This window comes from Canis lupus, chromosome 22 (genome assembly GCF_003254725.2).
Source record: "Canis lupus dingo isolate Sandy chromosome 22, ASM325472v2, whole genome shotgun sequence".
Taxonomy (NCBI): Eukaryota; Metazoa; Chordata; class Mammalia; order Carnivora; family Canidae; genus Canis; species Canis lupus.
In genome coordinates this window covers 16,393,568-16,417,066 of record NC_064264.1, presented here as the reverse complement: position 1 = coordinate 16,417,066, position 23,499 = coordinate 16,393,568, and the positions used below count along the sequence as shown (strand labels likewise).

Here is a 23,499-nt window from a genome sequence, read left to right as displayed (position 1 = left end):
AGCTACCCCCAAAAGGGACAAACGACGGGGCCTATGACAGGTTTCTCTAAGCTATGCACTGATACTCTAAGTTGCTCACACATAGGACAAGATCTTGTTAGGGTGAGTGCTAGTGACAGTGGGAACGCCTCTCCTAGCACTATCAGGCATTCTCCTCCTTTATTCTGTGTGGTTACTCCTTGCAGTCTGCTGAGCCACACACCAGGTTAGGGACGGTGTATTAGCGAGTCACAAAGAAAGGCCAACCATAGAAACACTAGAAAAAAAATATGAGGCTGGGGGTGTCACCCATATGGCCTCAGCCTGAAAAGTCAAGTAAATTACAAACTCTTTAATAGGACAGAGACAGCCTCCCCATAGTGTTAGTCCTCAAAAGCTCGAAGTGACTAATTAGGGAGAAAGGAAATGAAAGAGAGAGGGAGAAAGGAAGAAATAGGGAGATGATGGGAGGGAAAGAAAAGAAGATGAGAGGGGGCTCAAGGCCAAAATAAATGACAAAATTTCATGTTCTGCTTTAAAGAAGGCCTTAGAAATTTTCTTAAAGCCTACCGACTCCTTGTTTTCTTCATTTATTAGCTGATACTTGTTTCCACAGTATTTTAATAAGTGAAAAGGGCAAGGGTGGGGAAGACACAGTTAGCAGTACTGACCCAGCCCTCATGTCAGGTGTCAGGTCCAACTGGAGAAGTGCTAGAAGTCTGGAGGCAGCCTCAGGTGCTTCCCCAAACTTTGAAGACTTTTTTTTCCAGAAAATTAATACCCACAGGCCAGAGGGGGAAAACTATTTTAAAATTAAAAACATTAAAAAAATAATACAGAACATAAAATGTTAAAATTATAAATGAGTAATTTTTAGAAGTTTAACAAAAATAAAAGTCAATGAAAAACATTTAAGAGATGAAGTTTATAATAAAGAGAATGTGAAAAGGATGATATGCAGATAGCAAAGCAAACTGATGAAAGGGAGTTAGACCATGAGCACCATGAGACTGGAGATCATGTCGGTCTTGTGGACACGTGCCCAAGACACTGTCAGTACTCAGGAACTATTTGCTGAACAAATACAGAAACATTAATTTTTGAACTGACATTAAAACCATTTTTTTTCTTTGAAAGGAGGAAAAAAAGAATTGGAGCTAAGAATATGGATATAGAAAGTCAAAGGGAAAGGAGGGTTTGAGACAAGAGGGAGAACCAGAAGAAGGGAGAGGGAGGGTTAGCAGGGGGAGAGAAGCTTTGGGCCACAGAACTGGGAAGAAAAGCCAGAGCTGAACATCATCCTTTACCGTAATTATCAAACTGTAAGCACGCCTAAAGGGCTACTTAGCACGACAGAAATATATCCACAATGCAAACCAAACCAAAACCAAAACAATAAGGGGGGAAAGAGGGAAAAGGCAGTTCCCTAAGGTGGACTTCTAAGTGCCTCCCATGGGGGTACTTGTCCACTGTCTGCTCTAACACTTGCACTTTGGGGCCCTGGGTGAGTGATGTCACCTCTCTGAAGGAGCTACTTGAGCTGCAGAATGGAGATAGAAATGCGTTCCTCATAGAGTTGTGAAGATTACAAAAGGCAATGAACGAGAAGTGCTTGACCCAGTGCTGGTGCCTCGGGAAACCTCGCAAAGGGTAGTGATTATTTTATTATTACACACCCCATCCTCGCACCCAGGCCCGCAGTTGCCTTTAATAACACAAAGTTCCAGAGAAGCTTAGCTTTCGGGATAGCTGGCCCAGTGTATCTTGCTCTGTCAGAAATGGGCTCCTTCCCCTGGGTGCTCCAGCTGCCACCAGCAATCAGGAGGACAGCTCGCCTGGCCCACTTGCTGCCCAACTCGAACTTTTCTTGAGATCTTCAGGTCAAATCACAACTAGCACATATTATCAGTCAGAACGGTTCTTAGGGACTGTTGTGCTATCAGGTAACCAGCAGTCAGCACTGGTGCCATCCACTGAGTCTATTCTGGGTAACAGTGGGTATTGCTAGGTTTTGCTGTTTCCATCAGGTGAACAAGAAGCATGGAGAACCAGGACCTTCATCTGAGCTCTTCTGCTTCTTCCCTCATTGACCTATCAGCTGTCAAATTCATCAAAACTATGACGAGCCTTCCTCCGGTTCTCAACCCAGGAGACACGTTAGCTTACTTGGAGATCTTTTTAAAACCACCATGCCCAAGCCATCCCCTTCCTAGTTGATTATGTTGCACAGCAACGGTAAAGGACAAAAAACAAAATGTGAAAAACTCAAGGCTGCTGGCCATGCATTTTCACCTGTATCCTTTCACTTGTTACGATGTAGAAACAATCAACTGTGGGTTAGTAAAGAAAATGTACAATTCACAGGTCCTGAGCGAGAGCCTGAAGCCCTCTCCTTCAAAGTATGACATTCTGTCAATTACTTTGGCCAGAAGGTTCTGTTCTCTTCTTCCTTCCTTCTTTCTTTCCTCCCTCTCCTTCCCTCTTATTCTTTCTTTTTAAACTGTTCTTCTGACTTCGCAGAACTAAGACTATGGGAAGACTGTCTTTGCCGTGTTACCCAAAGTTTGTAGTTCAGACATATTCCTTCTGTGTAATGGGCATCCTGGTCTCCCTCTCCTTTAGGCAAGTATCTGGGCTTGTAGACACATATCTTCTGCCTCAAAACATGCTTCCACCCCCACTGGTAATGTCGGGGCACTTGGGTCAGGCCTAAACTAATCAATCCACAGACCCTTGCTGAAGTCACTGGTTCGTAGGCAGAAAAGCAGCACAGACTGTGAGTAAACACGGCCTCAGGGGAAAGGCTTCTTTTCTCTTCTGAGTGCACTTCTAGAAGTGACCCCAAGCCCATCCCTGGACTCAACAGCTCTGGGAGTTGAAGCCGTCTCATGATCCCATGGGGCAGCTGATGCCAGAGACAGCAGAAATGAAAGATGCAAAGAATCAGGGTCTTTTGTGACAACTCTGAGTTACTGAATTAAATCAGCTGAAACCCACTGAGCTTCTGGTAGTTCAGTGAGCCAGTTAATTCCCGTTAGTGTTTTAAGCCGGTTTGAATTGGGTTTTCCATTATCAGCAACCAGATACATCTTGAAAGATCCATTGCAAATTTTAAAAGGAAGGGAATGCCTGGTTTTGGATTGGATTACACTTGAAAAAGCTAGCAGAATGCTAAAAACAGTATATTCAAACATTAAATATGTTTTCCTAACGTATTTAGCAGCTCTCACCTTACTAAGAACTGCTATCCAGTTGCAGGTTGTTTTTGCAGGAAACGTGGCCAGCTGTGTCAGTCAGTTTATTCTGTGATAATAGTGGTGGGGAGGACTTCAGTATCCTGGGACTGCTGTTCTATTCTATACTATGGGGTTAACACCAGACCAACAAGAAAGATACTGTTCAGCAAATAAAACATACAGTAAAACAATGTATATAACAGTGCATTGGTTTTATTGATGGCAGAAGAAAAAATTCTCTTTCACTGTTAAAAGGTACTTGCTTTACTTAACTTAGTTTTTTTTTTTTTTTCCCATTCTTCGCGTTAGCTGGATTTTTCTCCCCTCTAAAATCTGCTTTTCGATTCTCCAATAGTAATATTCATCACGGCTGCACCTTATTCCGGAGGGAAAGTAGGAAGTCTATCAACAGGTTTTGACCAGTCAATGGCTCCTTTCTTCACAAAGACTCTATTTAAAAGAGAAGAGGAAAGTGAGATTGAATCCTCAAATTGGCTTTTCTGTAGTCAAGATACACTTCTACTGAAACATATGTGAATGTAAGCATTTGTATAAATATTAATAGATCTCAAGTAGAATCAAGTGGATACTGCTAATTATAAACATAATTTCTATAAATCAATATATAAACAAAAAGCAAATCTTTTTTTTTTTAATTTTTTTTTTATTTTTTTTTATTTATGATAGTCACAGAGAGAGAGAGAGAGAGAGAGAGAGAGAGAGGCAGAGACATAGGCAGAGGGAGAAGCAGGCTCCATGCACCGGGAGCCCGACGTGGGATTCGATCCAGGGTCTCCAGGATCGCGCCCTGGGCCAAAGGCAGGCGCCAAACCGCTGCGGCACCCAGGGATCCCTCTTTTTTTTTTTTTTTTAAAGCAAATCTTTCAAAGTAATTTGTCTTCTAGAAATTCTTAAGAGTACATCTCTATCATTGTGAGCCTCATTATTGCTGGCACGTCAACTTCAGGAATTTGAATTAACTACATGGTATTTAACACAGGATGACCTGGAAAAGCTGCAGTCTGCCAGTGGGCCGCTTCTCCCCATCCTACCTACCTCCATTTCCCCTTTGAACACTTTTGGACCAGTTTAGTCTGCACGGTAATTTATGTGAGCCTATTACCTGCTCCTGTCTGCTCCCAACCTTTACTGGGCATCACTCTAGTTGAACCACCTTGAATGGTGACAATAGAAAGAGCTAAGAGAAGGGGGAGAGAAGCCTGTCTGCCATAGTTGTGTTCCAGCTGCATGCATGAACGAATGCTTGGGCAGGGACCAGCAGAGTGCCCTGGGCTGCATACAAACAGCTCATATGTCTTCAGAAGTAAATAGTCCCCTGCTAGGAAAATGAAGAGCTCTGGGTACTGTTATCCTCACATAATGCCTATCCTGCTGGCACCAGGGGGTTCTGCGACAGCTATCTTTATAGCAATCATTTCTCTGACCTTGATTTGAAAAGTTTTACAAAGGGACGCTCGACCAGATTGTTTAAAAAAAAAAAAAGACATTTAGAAAAGTATCTTTTACTAGCTGAAAATGGTGTCAAAACCTGGATTTTAGAAATAAAGTCATGACATTTATATAGTAGTCTATGCGTGGCTCTTGGTTTCAAGGTTTCACATTGATATGTGAAATTGTGAAGATGGGTCTCTCGACAAATAAGAAACTAGAACGGAATATTCAAAGCGACTCAACATTTATTAAACTGCTTTCCCCGTTGAGTCTTAACTTTGGTGGCCCCAGGGGGCTTCATGCTGATGTGTCTTACAGAGTCTTCCCACACAGGCCTCCTACTTCTCTTTTCACAGCAGGACTCCTCAACTCGGCTACAGCAATACATTCTTAGTGTCCTTCCCTCCTGGGGCTGTAATCCACTCTATATACGGCAGCAATATAGCCTAAGCTTAATTTTGATCATATTACTCTTATTCAGAAGTTTATGGTCACCAAACACACCAAACTCTTAATGCAGCTTAAAGCCGCACTCTTGTGTCACCACCAGTAACTATGTTAAACATCTACTGTTTGGGTTCACATACGCTACTGTTGCCACTGGAAGCTGCTTGCTATGAACTCGGCTTCTCCCCTTCTTTAAGTGTTCCTCGGCCTTTAGAATTTCCTCAGACATCTCTACCCTACCCTGACAATGAAGCTTCACATTGATTCCCAACGCCTGCCCCTACTAGTTGGGATCTGGTTCCCAGGACTCCAATCATGTCAGAAACCTCTTCAAATGCATGCAATTTGGGTCAGTTTCACTGATTAAAGAACTATGTATAATTCCTCTGTCCATAGCTACACATATTTTTGAGTTATCTGGGACAATTATGACAAGTGCAGGAACTAAAAGTTTGGAGTTTGGGCCCTCTCTCAAGTCTCATACTTGGGTCCTATTTCCCCACATTGCTCCCCGACACCTAGCTTGGACTCCCAGGTATCTCTTGCTTTTGCTAGTCACTGATGATATGCTTAGTACCAAGACCAAATAGAATCCAACTCCCTCTCCACTTCGGGTGACGTATGGAGGTGGTGGTGGGATAGAGGGCTTGTAAAGAAAACTTTTTAGGACAATCAAAGAATGTGTAAATTACACACCAAGAATTTATTTAAATATACTTATTTAATAAACACTGACTGAACAGGTACTATGTGTCATTCATCACCTAGCAAAGTACCCAAAATATTATTAAAAAAAAAGTATGACTATGAAATTACAGTTTTTAAGTGAGAATAGAAAGTGCCTTAAGTGTTTCTTACTATCTTGAATAATTTTAGATAACAAAACCTAAGAAAAATTTCAGCATATATTAGAATTCATACTTATATTTGCTGGAAGTCAAATGGCAGGCTACAATGGATATCTTCTTTTTTAACACTTGAATTAATGGAAACCAGGAATGAGGAAACAAAAAAATCTTTTCTCTCAAGAAGAAAATAACATTGGTTATTTTCTTGTGTGAAAGAATAAGAAGAGTAATTCTTCTTGTCTTGTGTGACAAGAATAAGAAGAGTAATTCTTATTACTGGTGAACCTCTCATTCAAAGGCAGTATATTAAAAAAAAGAATTCTACTTCATAATTTTTGATGTTTGAATAAAAATTAAAATTTTTTTTCAACCAAGAGCATATGTGTTTTACTTATTTATTTTTCAGAGTAGATTTTGCAGTGAGGTTTTCTTAGTGATAACATCCCAAGACTGCCCCCCCCACATTTATCCCCCATGCAGCAAAATTAATCTTCTTATCAATGTCAGGAATCCAACATCTCTGTCACACATCTCTTCCGTCAACAGTACAATTTGAAGCAAGCATCTGGGAAAAATGGGATGTTTTAACTCAGAGAAAACAGAAAACCACTAATGTTGTGATGTTTCAGCTGACTGGGGGCAGCCTGCATTGTGGTATTAGATATTGATGAACTACAATTACCACGGAGCTATGGTTTCTGATTTACTTGAAGCAGTACATTCTTTTTCAGAGGAAATTTTCCATGGAAGCCTAATCTAGAAAACGTATGGAAGAAAAACCAAAGGGTGGAGAGGATGTAGTTCCAGCCTTCAGGCTGCAGCCTTACTTTCCGATCCCCAACTCGCCTCTACTTCAGGCCCTATGCAGCTTCTCTTCTGCAGCCTCAGGATATCACGGACAAGTCCTAGTCCTGCATCTCCTGTTAGGCAAACACTGCACTATAGCAATCAGGGAGCTGAGAACCTTCCGCCTTATTTTAAAACCTTGATTTAACCAATTTAGACATGCTTGGAAAGCTAAGAGGGAATTTTCAGTTTTCGTTCGCCCTGAGAGTAATTTAATTGTAAGCATGCTGAATATATGTTAAAAGTGAGCGTTCAGTCTGGCACAATGGAAAGTTGTGAAGGTCCTACATGTACTTTGATTCTGCTTTGGTCAGTGCTTGCTACAGAAAAATGCCCAAAGTCGTGAAGTAGTTCTTCTATAGTACTGTGGACAGTAGGTCACGTCTGTTTACATGATGGCCTTGTATTAAGCACAAAGAAAAGCCAGTGATGAGATGAAGAAGATGCAACGCTGGCCGGCTCAGGTAAAATGGAAGTCGAGTTAACATGAGACCTCCACTCCTGGCAGGCTGCTACATAAGGAGCTAAGGACTAGAACATAGAAGAAAACATTCCTTCACTTAGGATGGCAGAGCTAATTTGCAACCAGTGAAGGAGTTTGGGGAAAACTGAAGGACATCTAAGACTCTGGGACAGTGCTGCCCAGCACAAATACAATGGGAGACACATGGGCAATTTTAAATTTTCCATTAGTCACTTAAAAAAATACAAATGGGGAAATTAACTTTAATAACATATTTAATCCAACTGATCAGAAATATTCTTGTTTCAATACATAATACAAATTACTGATATTTTATTTTTTTACCTAAGTCTTTAAAATCTGATATGTATTTTTCAGTTATAGCACCTCAATTCAGACTAGCTGCATTTCAAGTGCTAAAAACTTACAGCTGGTTTGAAAAATTGAGAGGGTCACTTAGTAGGGGGAAAATACAATATGGATAACAGCCTTTGCAAAATGAATAGCTGAAATGAGAAATTGAGAACAGTTTCTTAAAAATTCTCAATGGTCTTGCTACTGAGAAAAGACTCAGAAAAAAAGAAATATTTAGGTCTAAAATACTCTCATAGTCTTTATAGTAATATATAACAAAAACTGTAACTGGAAAACTCTGAAAATATTCAAAAGTCTGGACATAATGAAAAAATAGAAATGTTACTAAAGATGACAAAAGTATTTCCTCCTAATAACATTAAAAAAAGAAGGTCTTTGTTGATCAAAATGAGATGCTTTAGATTGGTCTCATAATATCCTGACTTCGTTATATTTCTCATCCTTCCTATTGAAAATGATTTTCAGAGAGCAACTCTCTGAAACTCTAAGATGAAAGTTTCTGGATCGATAGCATAGGGCCCCCAAACCCCATCTCTGTAAGCAATCACATTATCTTCACCCAATTCCTGAAAATATAATATGAAACATTTCCTCTTTCTAAAAAGGATCGAAATTAATTAAACAATAAAAAACTCAATTATACAAGTTGGTGATTATCCTTTGTTTCCTTTTATTTTCTTCCTGCTTTCAAAGTTAAAGACATTTTACTGATTGGTATCACCTCCCATAGAAGAGAGTGGGTACAGAGAAAAAAGGGCATTACAGGTAGCATTTGTGGGGAAAGGCTTGGTGGAAAAGTAGTTTATAACTATGGTATAATCTTACATACTTTATAATTGAAAGGTGTGAAACATCCGTTTTTTTCTATTATATTATTACAAAATATTAACAATTGGACCCACATATTCAACATAAATAGCATTGTTCTTTATACGGAAACCATCTCACAATGCCAATTTTACCTTCTCATATTAGTTCCGGGCCCGGGGAGGTTGGTAAAACTGCTGGGTGGGCCGAGTGGATCTTCTTGGCTGGCCATCACCTCCTCTACGGAACTCAAGCGTTTGGTCATAGGTGGCTTCTTCCTCCTATTTGTAAAGAGTAGTGATTTAAACACGTTCAGAATAGCTCCAAGTTTCCTAAGTTAAATACTTTATGGTGCCGATTTTGATATGCCTCTTAAGCTGCCCTGGGATTCACATCTGTCAACTTTTATAACAGAGGGAAGCAAGGGGAAGGAAAAAAAAGGGGGGACATTGTTAAAACTCTTTTGGTCCTTGATAACAGAAGAATGAACTTGACAGTGGTAAGATTAGAATCAAATTTAATTCAAGAAAAGGAAACTATTTCCACATAATAGCATGATTATCTCACCAAATGACTTGACACAAGGGGGTGAAATCACAAAAAAGCAAGCATTATAACAAAAATTTTCTTGAATATTTGGACTTCTAAATATTTCTAGGTATTTGTCATGGAAAGGGATTTTGGTAAGATATGGAAAAGGGGTTGAAGAGCCAGAGAACGTTCACCAGCTGTCTGTCCTCATCTGATGAAATCTCCAACATCGTTAAGAACCTTACATCTAGAGACAGGAAAAAATAATGGATTGGGATGAAGAGGAAATACAATTTACATATAAAGAAAGCTTCATGCAAGACATAGCAATCGGCACAGTAAGACACAAACTATTTTCTTCTCATTTTCTTTCTTACTGAGGGGATACATCTATCAGCTTGAGGAATAGCATGGAAAATTAGGATAAGCAGATTAAACAGCAGAAAGAATACAGTTAATTATAATATTTGAAAAGAACTTAGAAGCAACAGAAATGTAGCCAAAGCCACACTGGTTTCTTACTGAGTGCTGCCACCCTGTTATTTTAGTATTTTGAAATTAATGCAGCTATGAAGTATGTTCCCTTTTAAAGACAGAAAAAAATTGGCTCTCAGTTTTGTTTATGAAAGAAACAGCATCTATTTCAAAAGTAGGGTTTAAATTCCAACTGAATTATCAGAGCACAATAATTTGCATCATTTTGAAAATGTATCCCTCTTCTTCCTCCTCCTCACATTATCTCTGGGTCTTTCCCAAAAGATTGCTTTCCTTTAACCCTATTAATAACATAAGAAGTTATAAGAGACTGAGTTCTATTCTTCAAATTTTACAGATCCAACTACTGCAATTTTACCTGAGAGAAGCAGAAAGATGCTAAGATAATTTGATCAAACCCTATCATTTAGAAATGATATTTAATATTTGGCACGAACATAACTCTCATTATTAGGCATCCTCCATGGTATTTGTAAGAAAGAATCATTATTTCAATTTTATACAAAGGACCCTGAAGCCCAGGGAAACTTTCTGACTTTGTCCTGATACTTCTAAGGCAAACCTGGATTTCGATTCAAATGCAACTGCTTAAATCTTTACATCTCAGTCTGCATGTCAAAGAAATAAACCAACAGCCCCAAATTAATGACATCCTTAAGGGGCCATCATCGCTTAAATAAGAGAATGGAGAAATTTGACCATATATCAACATCACTCAATAACTGCATTTTAGAGACAAACTTCCAGATTAGCTCTCCTTTCTCTATGCCCCTTTCATTAATAACCAACCTCAAAACAGTTAGAAGTGTCAGATATTATGTCTATAATTTAGTAAAGCAATTAAATGCAGTAAGAAAAATTAAAAAGTGTTCGGGAAAGGAGAGAATTATTTTTTATTATTCTGGTCACTGTTCTGAATGATGACTGTCAAATATTATAGCTAAATTTGAAAAGGAGCTATTTAATTTTATGACATATGACAACATTTGAAGCTTTGCATATTAACTAAGAAGAATGAAAATATATTTGCCACTGTAGTAGATGAAGTAAGTATTTGAGGAATTAGAATCAAAATTTTTTTTTCTTCACACCCAGCGCAGCACTGGTGAGAGGACATCTAAAAATCTATACTTTATCAATAAAAAAACACTATTAAAGGTAGGAAACTACATTTGCTGAGTGAGCTGGATTTATATAATATGACATAGCTATTTGAAAAGCTGTCTCTACTGTGTTTAAAAGATTCACAGACTATACCAGCCAGAGCCAATTAAATGGTTTTATAAAGATGACTGACCATGAGATTTCTTTAACATTATTTGATGTCTTCACAATCTTTTTATACAAAGTAGAAGCAAAAAATAAAAATGGTTCTGACAGCTTGGTTTTCAGTTATTGTCAAAGGCACAATCTTGCTTTTTTAACTTTTAAATATTCCTCTTGCAGAATACTTGAGGGCAAACCCGGTCACCCACAGAAACTACTTCCTATAGTCCACAGCTAGTAATTTTTAGCACTGAAGGAATACCTTTCCATTTTATATAATACACAGCTCAACTTAATAGGTGAGTATATTTGGAGTCATCTTTGAATGAATGACATTTATACCTAGTTCTTCCTTCTAACTTATCTCCTTCCTTTACGTATTGCTACTCTGTAACGGATTTAAAACTAAAAAAAAAAATTATGAATTTTATAGTTCATGAACATATTTTTAAAAATCTGACACTGTGTTTGAGCTGGCATAGTCCTGGAAGGCCATATGGTCTGTCCCTTGCCTTAGACCTGACAGATGAGGAATCTCTAAACCCTGAGAGGTGAGCTCACTTTCCCATGTCACAGAGCTTATTCAAAGAAGAGTCCAGACCAGGGCCATTTTGTTTCTGACTCTCAGTTAAGATTCTTTAAAAAACTTGTGATAACTTTCATAAAATGAAACTGATCCATGTTATCTTCACCCAACATTTGAGATTCAGAACTAGTTATTGGGACTCAAATTTTTGTCCACCTAAACCTGGTTCAAAAATACTAAATAACTAATATTTGAATATTTATGCACCATCTTTTCATACCAATACTTACTAGCGTATTGCTCCTTTTAATGAGATGATACAAAATGGCAATAATCTTGTGACATTAAGCATGAATGAAATATTTTGAAGAAAACAAAAAAGTCCCAGCACCAATGTAAAAAGGCGATGTACAACTTCATCTATAAAACACGTCTGACGGGTCACAATATCTTTTCTGTGTATCCCCTTCATTCTCTCATTAGCGTATACTATACCTGGAGTGAGAACACAAATACACACTCCCTCATTTATAAATGAGCTGTGGTACAAAAGCTCATTGTAAATCGGTCACTTGGAACCTGGAGCATAACTCAGTAAAAGATATGTAACATTTAAATAGAAGCTGGGTTCTCTATTCTTCAAGGTGAAGTGCAATTAAGCATACAAACCAGTATTTTAAGGAAAGTGCTAGATCGGTGGTTCTCAACTGGGAGTGATTTTGCCCCCTAAGAGACATTAGCCATTGTCTGGAGACACATCTGAGGGGTGCTACTGGCATCTCGTGGGTCTAGAGATATTTTTGACTGTTACAAACTGAGGGGACAGGGAGTGGGGGAATTGCTACATCTAAGGGGGAGACCAGGGATGCTGCTAAGCATCAACAAAGCCCAGGCAACAGGACGCCTGGGTGGCTCAGCTGTTAAGCCGTCTGCCTCGAGCCCAGCGTGTGATCCTAGAGTCCCAGGATCGAGTCCCACGTCGGGCTCCCTGCATGGAGCCTGCTTCTCCCTCTGCCTGTGTCTCTGCCTCTCTCTCTCTCTCTCTCTCTCTCTGTGTCTCTCATGAATATATAAACAGAAATAAAATCTCTCTCTCTCTTTTTTTTTTTTTTAAAAAAAAAAAGCCCAGGCAACAAAGACTTATCCAGTCCTAATGCTAACAGGGCCCCGAGTGAGGAGGATAAACCTGAAGTGCCAGGGTAGGTTGGAAAATAACTCTGAAATTCAAGAAGTTTGGGTTTGCCATCCTTCCACTTTTTCCTTTGGAACATTTCTTCTGCCTCTGCCTCTAAGGCCTTAAACGCTGACCCACATCTCTATGGAACTTTTGCTGGGGGCGGGGGTCTCTATTTGTCCACAATGCTACATTTTCCTCTGTGCCAGTGACACATTCATATTATCTTGTCTTAAATTACCATTTCTTCAGGATTTTCCCACAGCTGTAACTCTGAGGAGACAATCAGAGATTATTCGGTTGCTGAGAGTAGGAAGCAGGGATGGCCATTCTCTTCACAAAAAAAAAAAAAAAAAAAAAAAAAAGAACTTAGAAAAAACTTAATATTGTGATACGTCCTTTAATAGCTATTTTGTGCATAATCTAGTAACGTTTCTTCTAGTCAGTTCCTTCTAACAGTTTGTAGCTACAAAAATACATGATCCAGCATATGAAATGTATACCATGTCCTCTCAACACTGGGCCTTGACATTTAGGATATTTTGAACAATGAAATACTCACGAGTAGATATCTCCTTCAGTGACTCACAAATGAGCTACTCACTCTGAATTTTCAGGCTACCTTTTACTTGCCTGGTGAGCTTGTGTAGTCAGTTTATAGAAATATAAACTAATTTTAATACAACACCTAGGCCAAAGTGAAAGACAAACTTGCTTTCCCAAAACATCACATAATAAAGGGGAAAATACGGAGGTAATGAAAAGATTAGTGGTTGCCCAAGGTTATGGGGAACAGAAGGATGAAGAGGCAGAGCAGAGGGAATTTTTAGGGCAGTGAAACCATTCTGTTATGATACTATTATGGTAAATATGTGTTATTACACATTTGCCCAAACGTGTTGAATCCTAATGTAAGCTATGGACTCCGGGCAATAAGGTGTCAACGTAGATTTATCAATGACAGCAAATGCACTGCTCTGGCAGGGATGTTGGTAATGTGGGGGCTACGTGTGCAGCAGGGCAGGGAGCATATGAGAAGTCTCTATACCCTCCTTTCAGAGGAATCTAAAACTGCTCTAAAAAAACCCACCAAAGTCTGTTAAAACAAACAAACAAACAAACAAAAACAAAACAGGCAGTAAAATAGGCCATGTCAGTGGGATACTTTGTGCCTTGTAGAGTGCTGGTGATATGGTAGGTCCTTAATATTTGATGAATAATTCTTGACCTGCCTTATTTAAATTGGCACATTTTCAATCCATTCAGATTCTTCTTTTTGTGGTTATCAGTAACTAGGATATGACAATTAAGTTTCTTTCATCCTTGGGATGCCATGAGAATTAATTAATGTGTGAAAACCACTTTGAAGTTTATTGAGCTTTCTGAATTGGTTCTAGGCTGTACTTAATTTTGATTATACCTTGGATATTCATAACATTTCCTCTTTGTCCTCACTGAAAAACTTTGACCTTTGATTTTATGTTTCAGTCCAAACAGCAAAATAAAGTAACTCTGTCCCATCCAAAAACAAAAACAAAAAAATCACATAATGGACCCTAAAAGTAGAACTTAAAATATTCTTAAGTAATCTATTTTAGATAAATTATACTAATATCCTACTATATTGGAGTAACTTAAAGTTGAAAGCAAAAAAAAAAGTTGAAAGCAAAAGCTGGATTGGCTTTTATTTTCTGTGAAGTTTATGGATAAAATCTGTGCCCAAAAGAATCATGTATTATGATCAACACTGAACTTTACCAATTAATCTTAAGAAACATGCTCCAAATGAATATTTATAGCTCTATGACAAAGTAAACCAGGCTTGTGGTAGCCTGGAACCACAAACTGTAAAACAGGAAGTTTCTGTAAAGAAGAGTAATCCAAATAACTAAGAAACTATTACTTGCGCAAGTAAGTAGTACCACCACCTGAGCTAAAACAGAGGTCTTCTGATTCATAGTCCTGTCTGCCCTTCACCTTGCTTCCAAGTAATGAGGGTGAGGAATACAGTTATAACAGATCTCAAAATTGGAAGGGGAAATTGGAGATAACCTGATTGAGCAGATTAAATTTTTAAAGACTATTATTATTTGTATTTTGGGTAAATGTGATACTCTTCTTTCATATGAAATTTTATATAGAGTTTCAATATAATATAGGTGGGCCTAGGTTAGAGTGAGTGTATGCAAGCAGTATCCCCTTGACTTGCTCTTCCTCAGCCCCTCCAGCTCTGTAACTCCCTAAGCTACAAACATTAACCCCTCCCCCCCATTTCAACCTCTGCTGTACACTAGGAACTAGCTGGATTGACTGACTTGATTAATACAAGAAAGTAAGCTGATGGAAGAATAGGAACCAGAACGTAGGCCTCTGACTGAGTTCAGAGGCCTTTTCACTTTTGCTTTCTATCACAGAGAAAATCTAAACCCTTCTTTTGACTTCTATGAACTAAATGTCTCACTTGATAAAAAAAAACTCACCTTCCATACCTAAGTGGGAAAAAAAATCTCAGGTTTCATTAACATAAGAGAAAGTCATTATATATAACCAAAATAAGTAAATTTTATAATAGACTAATTTCCTTGTCTTTGAAACTTTGAATAAAATACCATTTGAGAATAAAATATAATGGGGAATTATAATCAGTGGATCTAAGATCATCTCTTTAATATGTACCATGTCCTAGAATATTTTATTTAAATATTTATATAAACATATTTTATAGCAGAAAAGAAAAACAATGATTCAAGGCCAAAAAAAAAAAAATCTAATTACTAAACAACTATCCTAAAATGTATGGCTGATACAATGTTTTCATTCCTGTATCATGCAGGATTTCAGGAGACATTTCAATATGGTTCTGATTTTCTCCTTTCAGAAAAAACTACATTTTCTAGAGTTACATAAAAATTGAAACTATTGGGCAGCCCCGGTGGCGCAGCGGTTTAGTGCTGCCTGCAGCCCAGGGTGTGATCCTGGAGACCCCGGATCAAGTCCCACATCAGGCTCCCTGCATGGAGCCTGCTTCTTCCTCTGCCTGTGTCTCTGCCTCTCTCTCTCTTTCTCTCTGTGTCTCTATGAATAAATAAATAAAAAATCTTTAAAAAATAAAAAATCTATAAAAAAAATTGAAACTGTTGATGATTCTGGAAGATACTAGGAAATCATGTGAATACCTAGTTCAAGGATTCTACTCTATGCTCTCCCAACCAATGCAAAGCCTGAGTGACAACTGAACTTGAACATAGAAGAACGCTGGATGTTTAATTGACAGCATAGCAAACACAGTACTATTCATCAGAGTCCTTCCCCTTATATCATTAACACCATCCACTCTTCAAAACAGAGTAAACAAGCTATTTTTGGCAGCTTAGGCACTCAAGGAAATTGAACTACACTTCATCCTTATTTTTACTACAAGAATATGAAAAAGACTAGTAAACATGTTACCCTTAACAAATTGCAAATGATAAAAATATAGATTGTCTCTTATGCAAAAACACACCTGAGTTTGCTTACAACTTGGAATACAGAAAAAGGGAATGAATGTTTATTCCACTATGTGTTTGGCATTTTGTATTATATCTCATTTAATCCTTCCAACGATGTTTTGAATTACTTAAGCACATCATTCTACATATGAAGAAATTAAGGCTCAGGGTAATTTACACAAAGTTATGTAAGTGGCTATGCCTGAATAAGAGCCCTGGACTGTTTGTTCCAAAATTCTTTCCACAGCATCACATAGTATATATTTACATATTTTGTTTCAGATAGTTTTAATTTTTTCTAATGGTTAGCTTAAGATCATTTTTAAGTAAATGGTATGGCCTCTGCCCTGAGGCCTCTGTCCTAGCATAAACATCATTTACTGGTCATAATCTTTTTTGAAATACTATAGTAAAGTCCAAAGAATGAACATATATTTCATAAGAATGTATACCTCTCTCAAACTCATTGGCTGTTTTAGCTAAAGGTTAAATAGATTCTAAGGTTGCCCAGAAATCAAGGCAGGGAGCACATCCTGTTTCCAGATATGCCAATCTACTCAAAGATTTCCTTGAGAGATACATTGGTATTTGAGCCCTCAGTCTCTTTGGTCAGATCTGAGTCTGAGTTTAGACTCCACCACTTCTAGGCATGTTACTCAATTTCTCTTGGTCTCAATTTTCTTACACAGAAAACAGTAATGAACTCATAGGTTTACATGGGGAACCATATGAAGTAATACCTGAAAAGCGTTTATCAAATAAGCCTTTAAACTGCCTATTATTCTAAAGTAAGTAACTATTTGGCAATATAATATACATGGCCATGTATATTAAACTTTGTTAAACTACCTAGAATCACAGGCTTTGCTAAAATTCAGGAAGTTTGTTGCTAGAGTACTCCTCAAATTGCTTTGGACAGATAAGGAAAGTGGAAGAGCCACTGAAAACAAATGAAAGAGTAAGTGCAAGGAGAAAGATTCTTGCCATCTGCTTTCCTCTTATTTCTATGGTAATTAAAAAAATTATCTATACACTAAAACCAGTACTTTAATATTCTAAATCACTCTGTTGTTACCCCTGGTTTTATTTCTTTGAGAGGAAGTCTTTTTGTTCAATTATAGAGAAAAAGGGCAAATAGAACCAAAAAAGGGGAGGAAATTAGCAAAGAAGCATTTTTTAAATCAATCAAAAGTTATAGACACTATTTGCATAAAATCTGAATATTTTAAGAGGAAGCCAAAAATAAGTTAACATCAGCCTCTTTGAATATCTATCTTGCCTTTAGATTATATCCTTGAAATTTTGGTAAATGCTATAAAAAGGGACCAGTTAGAAACACTATTTAAAAAGTGGAAGTACAGCAAAATGATTAATAACAGAAAATGCCTATCTATGCCTGTTACTATGTTTTCAGGTCAATGCCCACTAATTATCTTTGCAAAAGCAACTGCTTTCTCAAATATGCTAACTGAAGAAATATGTTTTAGAATATTTTATGGTTAAGACATATGAGCACTAATCACAAGTGGTTAATCATTTCACTTCTCATAATTTATATCATTTTTACATCTTAAATGGGCAGGCTAATATAACATAATTTAAGATAGGTTAACTCATTCTTTCTCTGAAAGTAATAATTACTGCACCATCATGCCAGACCACTTCTTACTCTAAAAGTCAGCCTGATGCACATTATGTAATTGACCACCTGAGACAAATAGTTAAGGCATGCTACAGTGACCTGTAATACATATTTAAGAAACAAAGATAGAAAAAAATCTCCATGTCAAATTGATAAAATATAGGCCAGCTCTTTAAAAAGCACGAAGGGTTGGAGTGGGGATGGGACACATGACTTGACATGCTTCATATAAGTATAAGAAAAAGATAGTCATGCCTAATAACACAGAAACAAAATCATTGCTGATGTTTTCACCCCTTTAGTGAAAGTAAAGGAACGTAAGACTAACAGGAAGAGTTAAACATTTAAATCTTAAAGCAGATAGCACCCAACGTGGTGAACATCATTTTTGCATTTGAATTCCATTCACACCTAAAAACCCGTAATAACAAAGTCTGCATAACGAACTAAAAATATTTCTCTTTAGTGAAACATAATGTTAACAGATATTTAGAAACCCTAATCAATTAACAGGCTAGCTAACAAAGCCAGTTTTAGAAATGTGAAGTAGCCCAGGAGTCAGTGATCTGATGTCTGCAGTACAAGAACCACCTACCCCCTCAGAGAACTCTGTTGGAACTCAGGCTTCCTCAAGCAGCCAACTCCACCTCTGTCCTGCACAAGAAAGGACAAATCTACATTTCCACTAACATTTTCTCATTGAGCCTGTTTCTTTTGCCATATGAAAGATTTTAAGCTACTTTAAAAAAAGCATTATATCTCTCTTTCATCTATTTTCTAGAATCTAAAGACTCAGCTCCTGGAATCACTTGTCAAATACCATTATTTCCAGAATCTCCCATCATCTTGATCGTTTTGTTCCTTTATGTATTTTAATATTTACTCTTCCATGTAACCTAGTTTTCAGAACAATATTTCAAGTAGGGTCTGCTTGGAACATAATACTGTTATTTCCCATGATAAGCAAACTCTATATAAATCTATTAATGTAATCTGGAACACCTGGGTGGCTCAGTGGTTGAGCCTCTGCCTTTGGCTCAGGGCATGATCCTGGTCCAGGGATCGAGTCCCACATCGGGCTCCCTGTGAGGAACCTGCTTCTCCCTCTGTCTAGTCTCTGCTACTCTCTGTGTCTCTCAGGAATAAATAAATAAAATCTTTAAAAAAAATAAATCTATTAATGTAATCTAACCTTAATGTTTTTAGCAGCTGCTCAATCACTGCTTGTTCATATTGCGCTTGTCATCAAGCAAAATCCTTACAACCTACTCCTAGGTCTATGTCATTCTGTATTTGAAATAATTATTTCCCCAATCAAAATCTCAAATTTAAGTACAGTTGAAATCCATACACTAATGAAAGATATCATTTTGGCACAGATTTATCACTGGTATACTCTGAGTAACTATAATATTAAGTCAGTTTTTCTGACAAGTTATTTTATTTATTTTTTGCATACTGAAAACTAGAGGACTATCATCTAAAAGGGTAAGACCTAAATAGATGGCTAAAATATTAGTTTAATAGGGGTGGTGGAAGGGGAGGAGGGCGGGGGGTGGGGGTGAATGGGTGATGGGCACTGAGGGGGGCACTTGACGGGATGAGCACTGGGTATTATTCTGTATGTTGGCAAATTGAACACCAATAAAAAATAAATTTATTATTTAAAAAAATAAAATAAAATATTAGTTTAATATTGAAACTAGATTTGAGGGAATTTAGAAGATGAAAAGGGGGTCTTGGTATGAGATTAAACTCTCTTAGCAACAGAATAGTAGGTGAAAGGAATAGGTTGATTTTTTTCCCTGCCCTATGTGAAATACTGCCTAGCCTCCTCAGGAATATAAGCTGATACTTCTACCCACATACGTCTTCATCTATTTAAAATTCTCTAAATTCATGAGAATTAAAATTGAATGAGCTAAATGTTTGAAAGATACCTTAATCAAAAAAGTATACCACATACTGAGCACAAGCTTACTGCAATGCTGAATATTTTTATATACACAATTTCATTAAACTCCCATGAAAATCCTCAAGTAGTTTGGTATCATTAATCTTCATTTACAGGTAAAATGTAAAATCACGTACTGTGGTGTCAGTGAGTTCAAAACTTAAATATCAGCTCTGTGACTTACTAGCTCAATGACTGTAGACAAGTTACTTCATGACTCTGAAGCTAGTATTTGTCATCTTCCTTGTGTATAAAATGGGAACACAAAAATTATTTCATAGGGTTCTTGTAGATATTACACCAATTAATGCAGGTCATTATACACGGACCTGTGTGTAAGTGTTCCAATTATAATCAAGTTCTAAAGAGAAGGATTCTAATCTTCACATTCTCAACCATTTCTTCCCCTTTACCTCAATACTTAGTAGAGAAATAAATATCATCTTAGTGTTATCGAAATATAAATTACTCTCAGTATGCTTAAATTTATGGATTTCTTTTCCTCATGTTGAGATTTCAAAATGTTCAGTATATGAGGAGTTAGCTTTTTCTTTTAAAAAAAAAATCATTCTCTTTCCGAGTTTAGGAGACCTTCTCAATCATTTTTGATGGTTGAAGAAAGAGAAAGGCATCACAAAGATTTTCTCCAAGAATAATAAGGGAGAGAACTTATCTCTGTCAACTCAGGTAAAGGAAAATTAGACCATATATGTCACCCAATTTAATTGAGTCTATTAAACATATTATAATTCCCCATAATACTATCTAGATTTACTGAAATTGAGGAACCCTGTCTTAGATGTTCAAGGCAGGCTAGGGAAACTGATAATATACTTTTGAGAGTAATTTGCTTATTATCTTACACAAAGGGAGAACATAATAAATGTTTGTTTCTATTAAATATGTGTTTTGTTTTCCTTGTACAAGAATGACGCTATTCCTCTCTGTTCCATAGAGCCACAGTGGAACAATGACAAGCTAGGAAGTATTACAGTCAAAAGATTTTCTTAGGTTTTCAAACATTTAATATGTACTTTTCTGAAAAGTATTAAGGTGAAACAATCAACTTTTTAAAAATTCTAAATTCAGCCATAAGATTACTTAAAGTATACTTCTCTTATGCAACTTAAAACTCTTTTCTTCTCTCCTCCACCTCATCCCTCCCCACCACAATGTAAGCTGCTTATTAAAAAACAAAAACAGGGCAGCCCCGGTGGCTTAGCGGTTTAGCGCCACCTTCAACCCAGGGCGTGATCCTGGAGACCTGGGATCGAGTCCCACGTCAGGCTCCCTGAATGGAGCCTGCTTCTCCCTCTGCCTGTGCCTCTGCCTCTCTCTCCTCTCTGTGTCTTTCATGAATAAATAAATAAAATCTTAACAAAAACAAAAACAAAACTAAGGCAAGTAGATCCTCTGGACTAGAAGAAAAGGACAGTACACAATCAGTGATGATGTCATTATTGTACAGGAATTTGTAAAACTGAGGATAATTAAGGCTTGTTGAAAAGTAAGACTAGGAAAGTTTAGGATATTCTTAACAGTTTATAAACCCTGAAAGTTCTAAAGTGTATGATGGTAGTCAAATTCCACTTTCATTATCTATGAATAAGAACATGACAGTCTTTTAAAAGTTGAATCAAAATGAGGAGAAAAGCCCGTCCAGGGTTAAACACTAATTTATGCAATCCCTGGTTTCGACAAGAGTCCTGTCAATGTCAAGCAGCAGGTACGCTGACAGCAGGGTGGGCTGAACAGCTTTGTGTCAGAGCTAGAACGGAAGTCACCAATTTATGAAGGCTGCTACAAACAGTACTTCAAAAGTGTGAAGAAAAATGGTTTTGCATAAAGAAAGTGATGGAAATTTTTATAACTTTGCAGGCAATACTATTAGCTTGAAGGAACACAGCTCTTTCATTTTGTGGGAAAAACTCACTTACTTTAAAAAGATTTATGGATTTTTATTTTACGCCTGCATTTTAAGAATCCTAATAGAGAAGTTCATTATACTAGCAACATTATAATAGAAAAGAAAGTTTTAAAAGGAAATATAAAAGAAAAAGGAATTAATTTAAAGAAAAGGATGGTGCAAAGAAGCAGTTTGGGTTTCCCTGTAAGAGAGATAATTTGGGATGGATACCCAACTCTTGATTTGAAAGTTCCAATCAGCAACTGCTGATGTTGCAGTCCGGGGCCAACAAACATTACTTTGAAGAGATGGACAATAACGGAAGCTGCTCTTTCCAAAGCTTTGAAGGAAAACTGAAGAAGTGGTGCCAACAGTAATTAAGAACCTATCTGCCAAGCATTTCAATTATTTAGTGACTGAACAAAATGTTTACTGAGCAGCTACTATGATCTTTTCAATGACCCTATCAAATTGCATATTTTTTATTACTATTTTTCAGAAGAGAAAACAAAAGTGAGGTTAACAAAGGTTATATATCTTGCCCAGGTTATGTTGGTCTCTCGGCACATCCCAGTGTATGCAGAGGCTGACGGAGAGAATTAGATTGATCATGTGAAACCTCTTCGAGATTTATATAAATAGATCAAAATCAAGTGCTTTCCACCTCACTTGCATTTTAAACACATCAGGAAATTAATAAAGTAGATATAATAACATTTGGGTGCTACCATTCTTACTGTAAAACACAAATTATCCATAATGTTATCTACTCTGAAGGACTCAATTGAGGAACAAACAGCCCTGAGATGGCTACACTCTCCATAAACAGCTACTATACTTTAAATGAATTAATGGAAGTAAAGAGCTTAGACTAATGTTGGCTGCAAAATTAAGTGTTCAATAAAGTGCACTATTATTACTACTTCACAAGTGTAAAGTTCTATTCTTTATAATGCCACATAAAACATAAACAGTTTTTCTTCCACTGCTTTGAGTCGAGCAGTTTGACTATATTATCCTAGTGATTTTGAGAGGCTGAAAACCTAACACACAATGCTAAATGAGCCTTTAGGAGGCACTTTACATTTCCAAAGTGATTCTTACAGTTATTGGTGTTAATAACCGATATAATATAAAAAGAGGCTAAGAAATCCAGTCACAATTAGCAACATGTTCATTTTTCTTCCAATGAAGAAAGAAATCCAGAAGCAATCTTCTTTACTGGGGCAAATCTTACCAGCTTCCCAAATATAGTAATTGTCTTTGTAAAATTCATTTGAGTTAACGTTCCCCATCTTGCTATCTACAGATAAGGAGTATTAACTCCCCAGAGAACATGACTACTGAGAAGGAAAGTATAACAAAGCAGTAAAATGTACCAATACAAACTATTACATGTTCCAAGATATTTATCCTCAGAAGCTTAGATTAACAAAAATAATTCTGTTGTATACTTAATTGTAAATGTTCTAACTTTACCTAAGAATTGATAACTATATAATACATTTTAAACAAGAGATATTCCCTAATTTCATAATTTGATAAACCTCATAGTATTATGCTTCTCTGTTTGTTTCAGTGTTATCACATTCAGAAGCATAAACTTTCAGACAGACTATTTTTCTAAGCTGTCTCTGGTCTCAGTGAGAGACCAAATGTTGTTTAGACTCTTTTAGAAACTTTATCAATACTGTCGTGTGGTATGTCCATTAAGACTTATCTTCTTCAATGCCAGAATAAGAGCATTCCATGATAATTGATAAATTAACTCTATGATCATGAAGAGCATATGTTCTTAACAGGATTACCTAGTTTCTTATTTGGATTTTGTTTTATAGCTAGTAGGGGACAACTCTTTATAAGTGTCAAGAAAAAATTTAGAAGAGCATTGAAAAAAAAATTCCTCATTTAATAGTGTCCGTGTTAGGAAAATCTCTCTCCATGAATGAGTCAGTAATAGATGGATAGGTCAACAGATAGATGAGGTCTCATGAGATTTAAGTTTTCTTTTTTTCTTTAATTTCCTACCTTATTTTGTTCTCTAATCAAACAATTTAGTAA

At 37.0% G+C, this 23,499-nt stretch overlaps 1 protein-coding gene across 12 annotated transcripts in view; it reads right to left on the bottom strand.

Annotated features, from left to right (window-relative positions):
- Positions 1-3,408: 3,408 nt before the first annotated feature.
- Positions 3,409-23,499, bottom strand: part of TDRD3 (tudor domain containing 3) — a 163,140-nt gene continuing 143,049 nt past the window's right edge. For 8 of the 12 annotated variants that reach the window (XM_025478113.3, XM_025478111.3, XM_035704424.2 and 5 more), the window contains 2 exons: positions 8,609-8,734; positions 3,409-3,665 (listed from right to left, as the gene is read on the bottom strand). In XM_025478113.3, the coding sequence (XP_025333898.1) occupies positions 3,593-3,665; positions 8,609-8,734 (199 nt within the window). In that variant the 3' untranslated portion in view covers positions 3,409-3,592. Of the gene's footprint in view, positions 3,666-8,602; positions 8,735-12,686; positions 12,779-23,499 lie in introns of those variants that run through there. The other 4 variants (XM_025478108.3, XM_025478109.3, XM_025478107.3 and 1 more) reach the window with 2 other exon arrangements.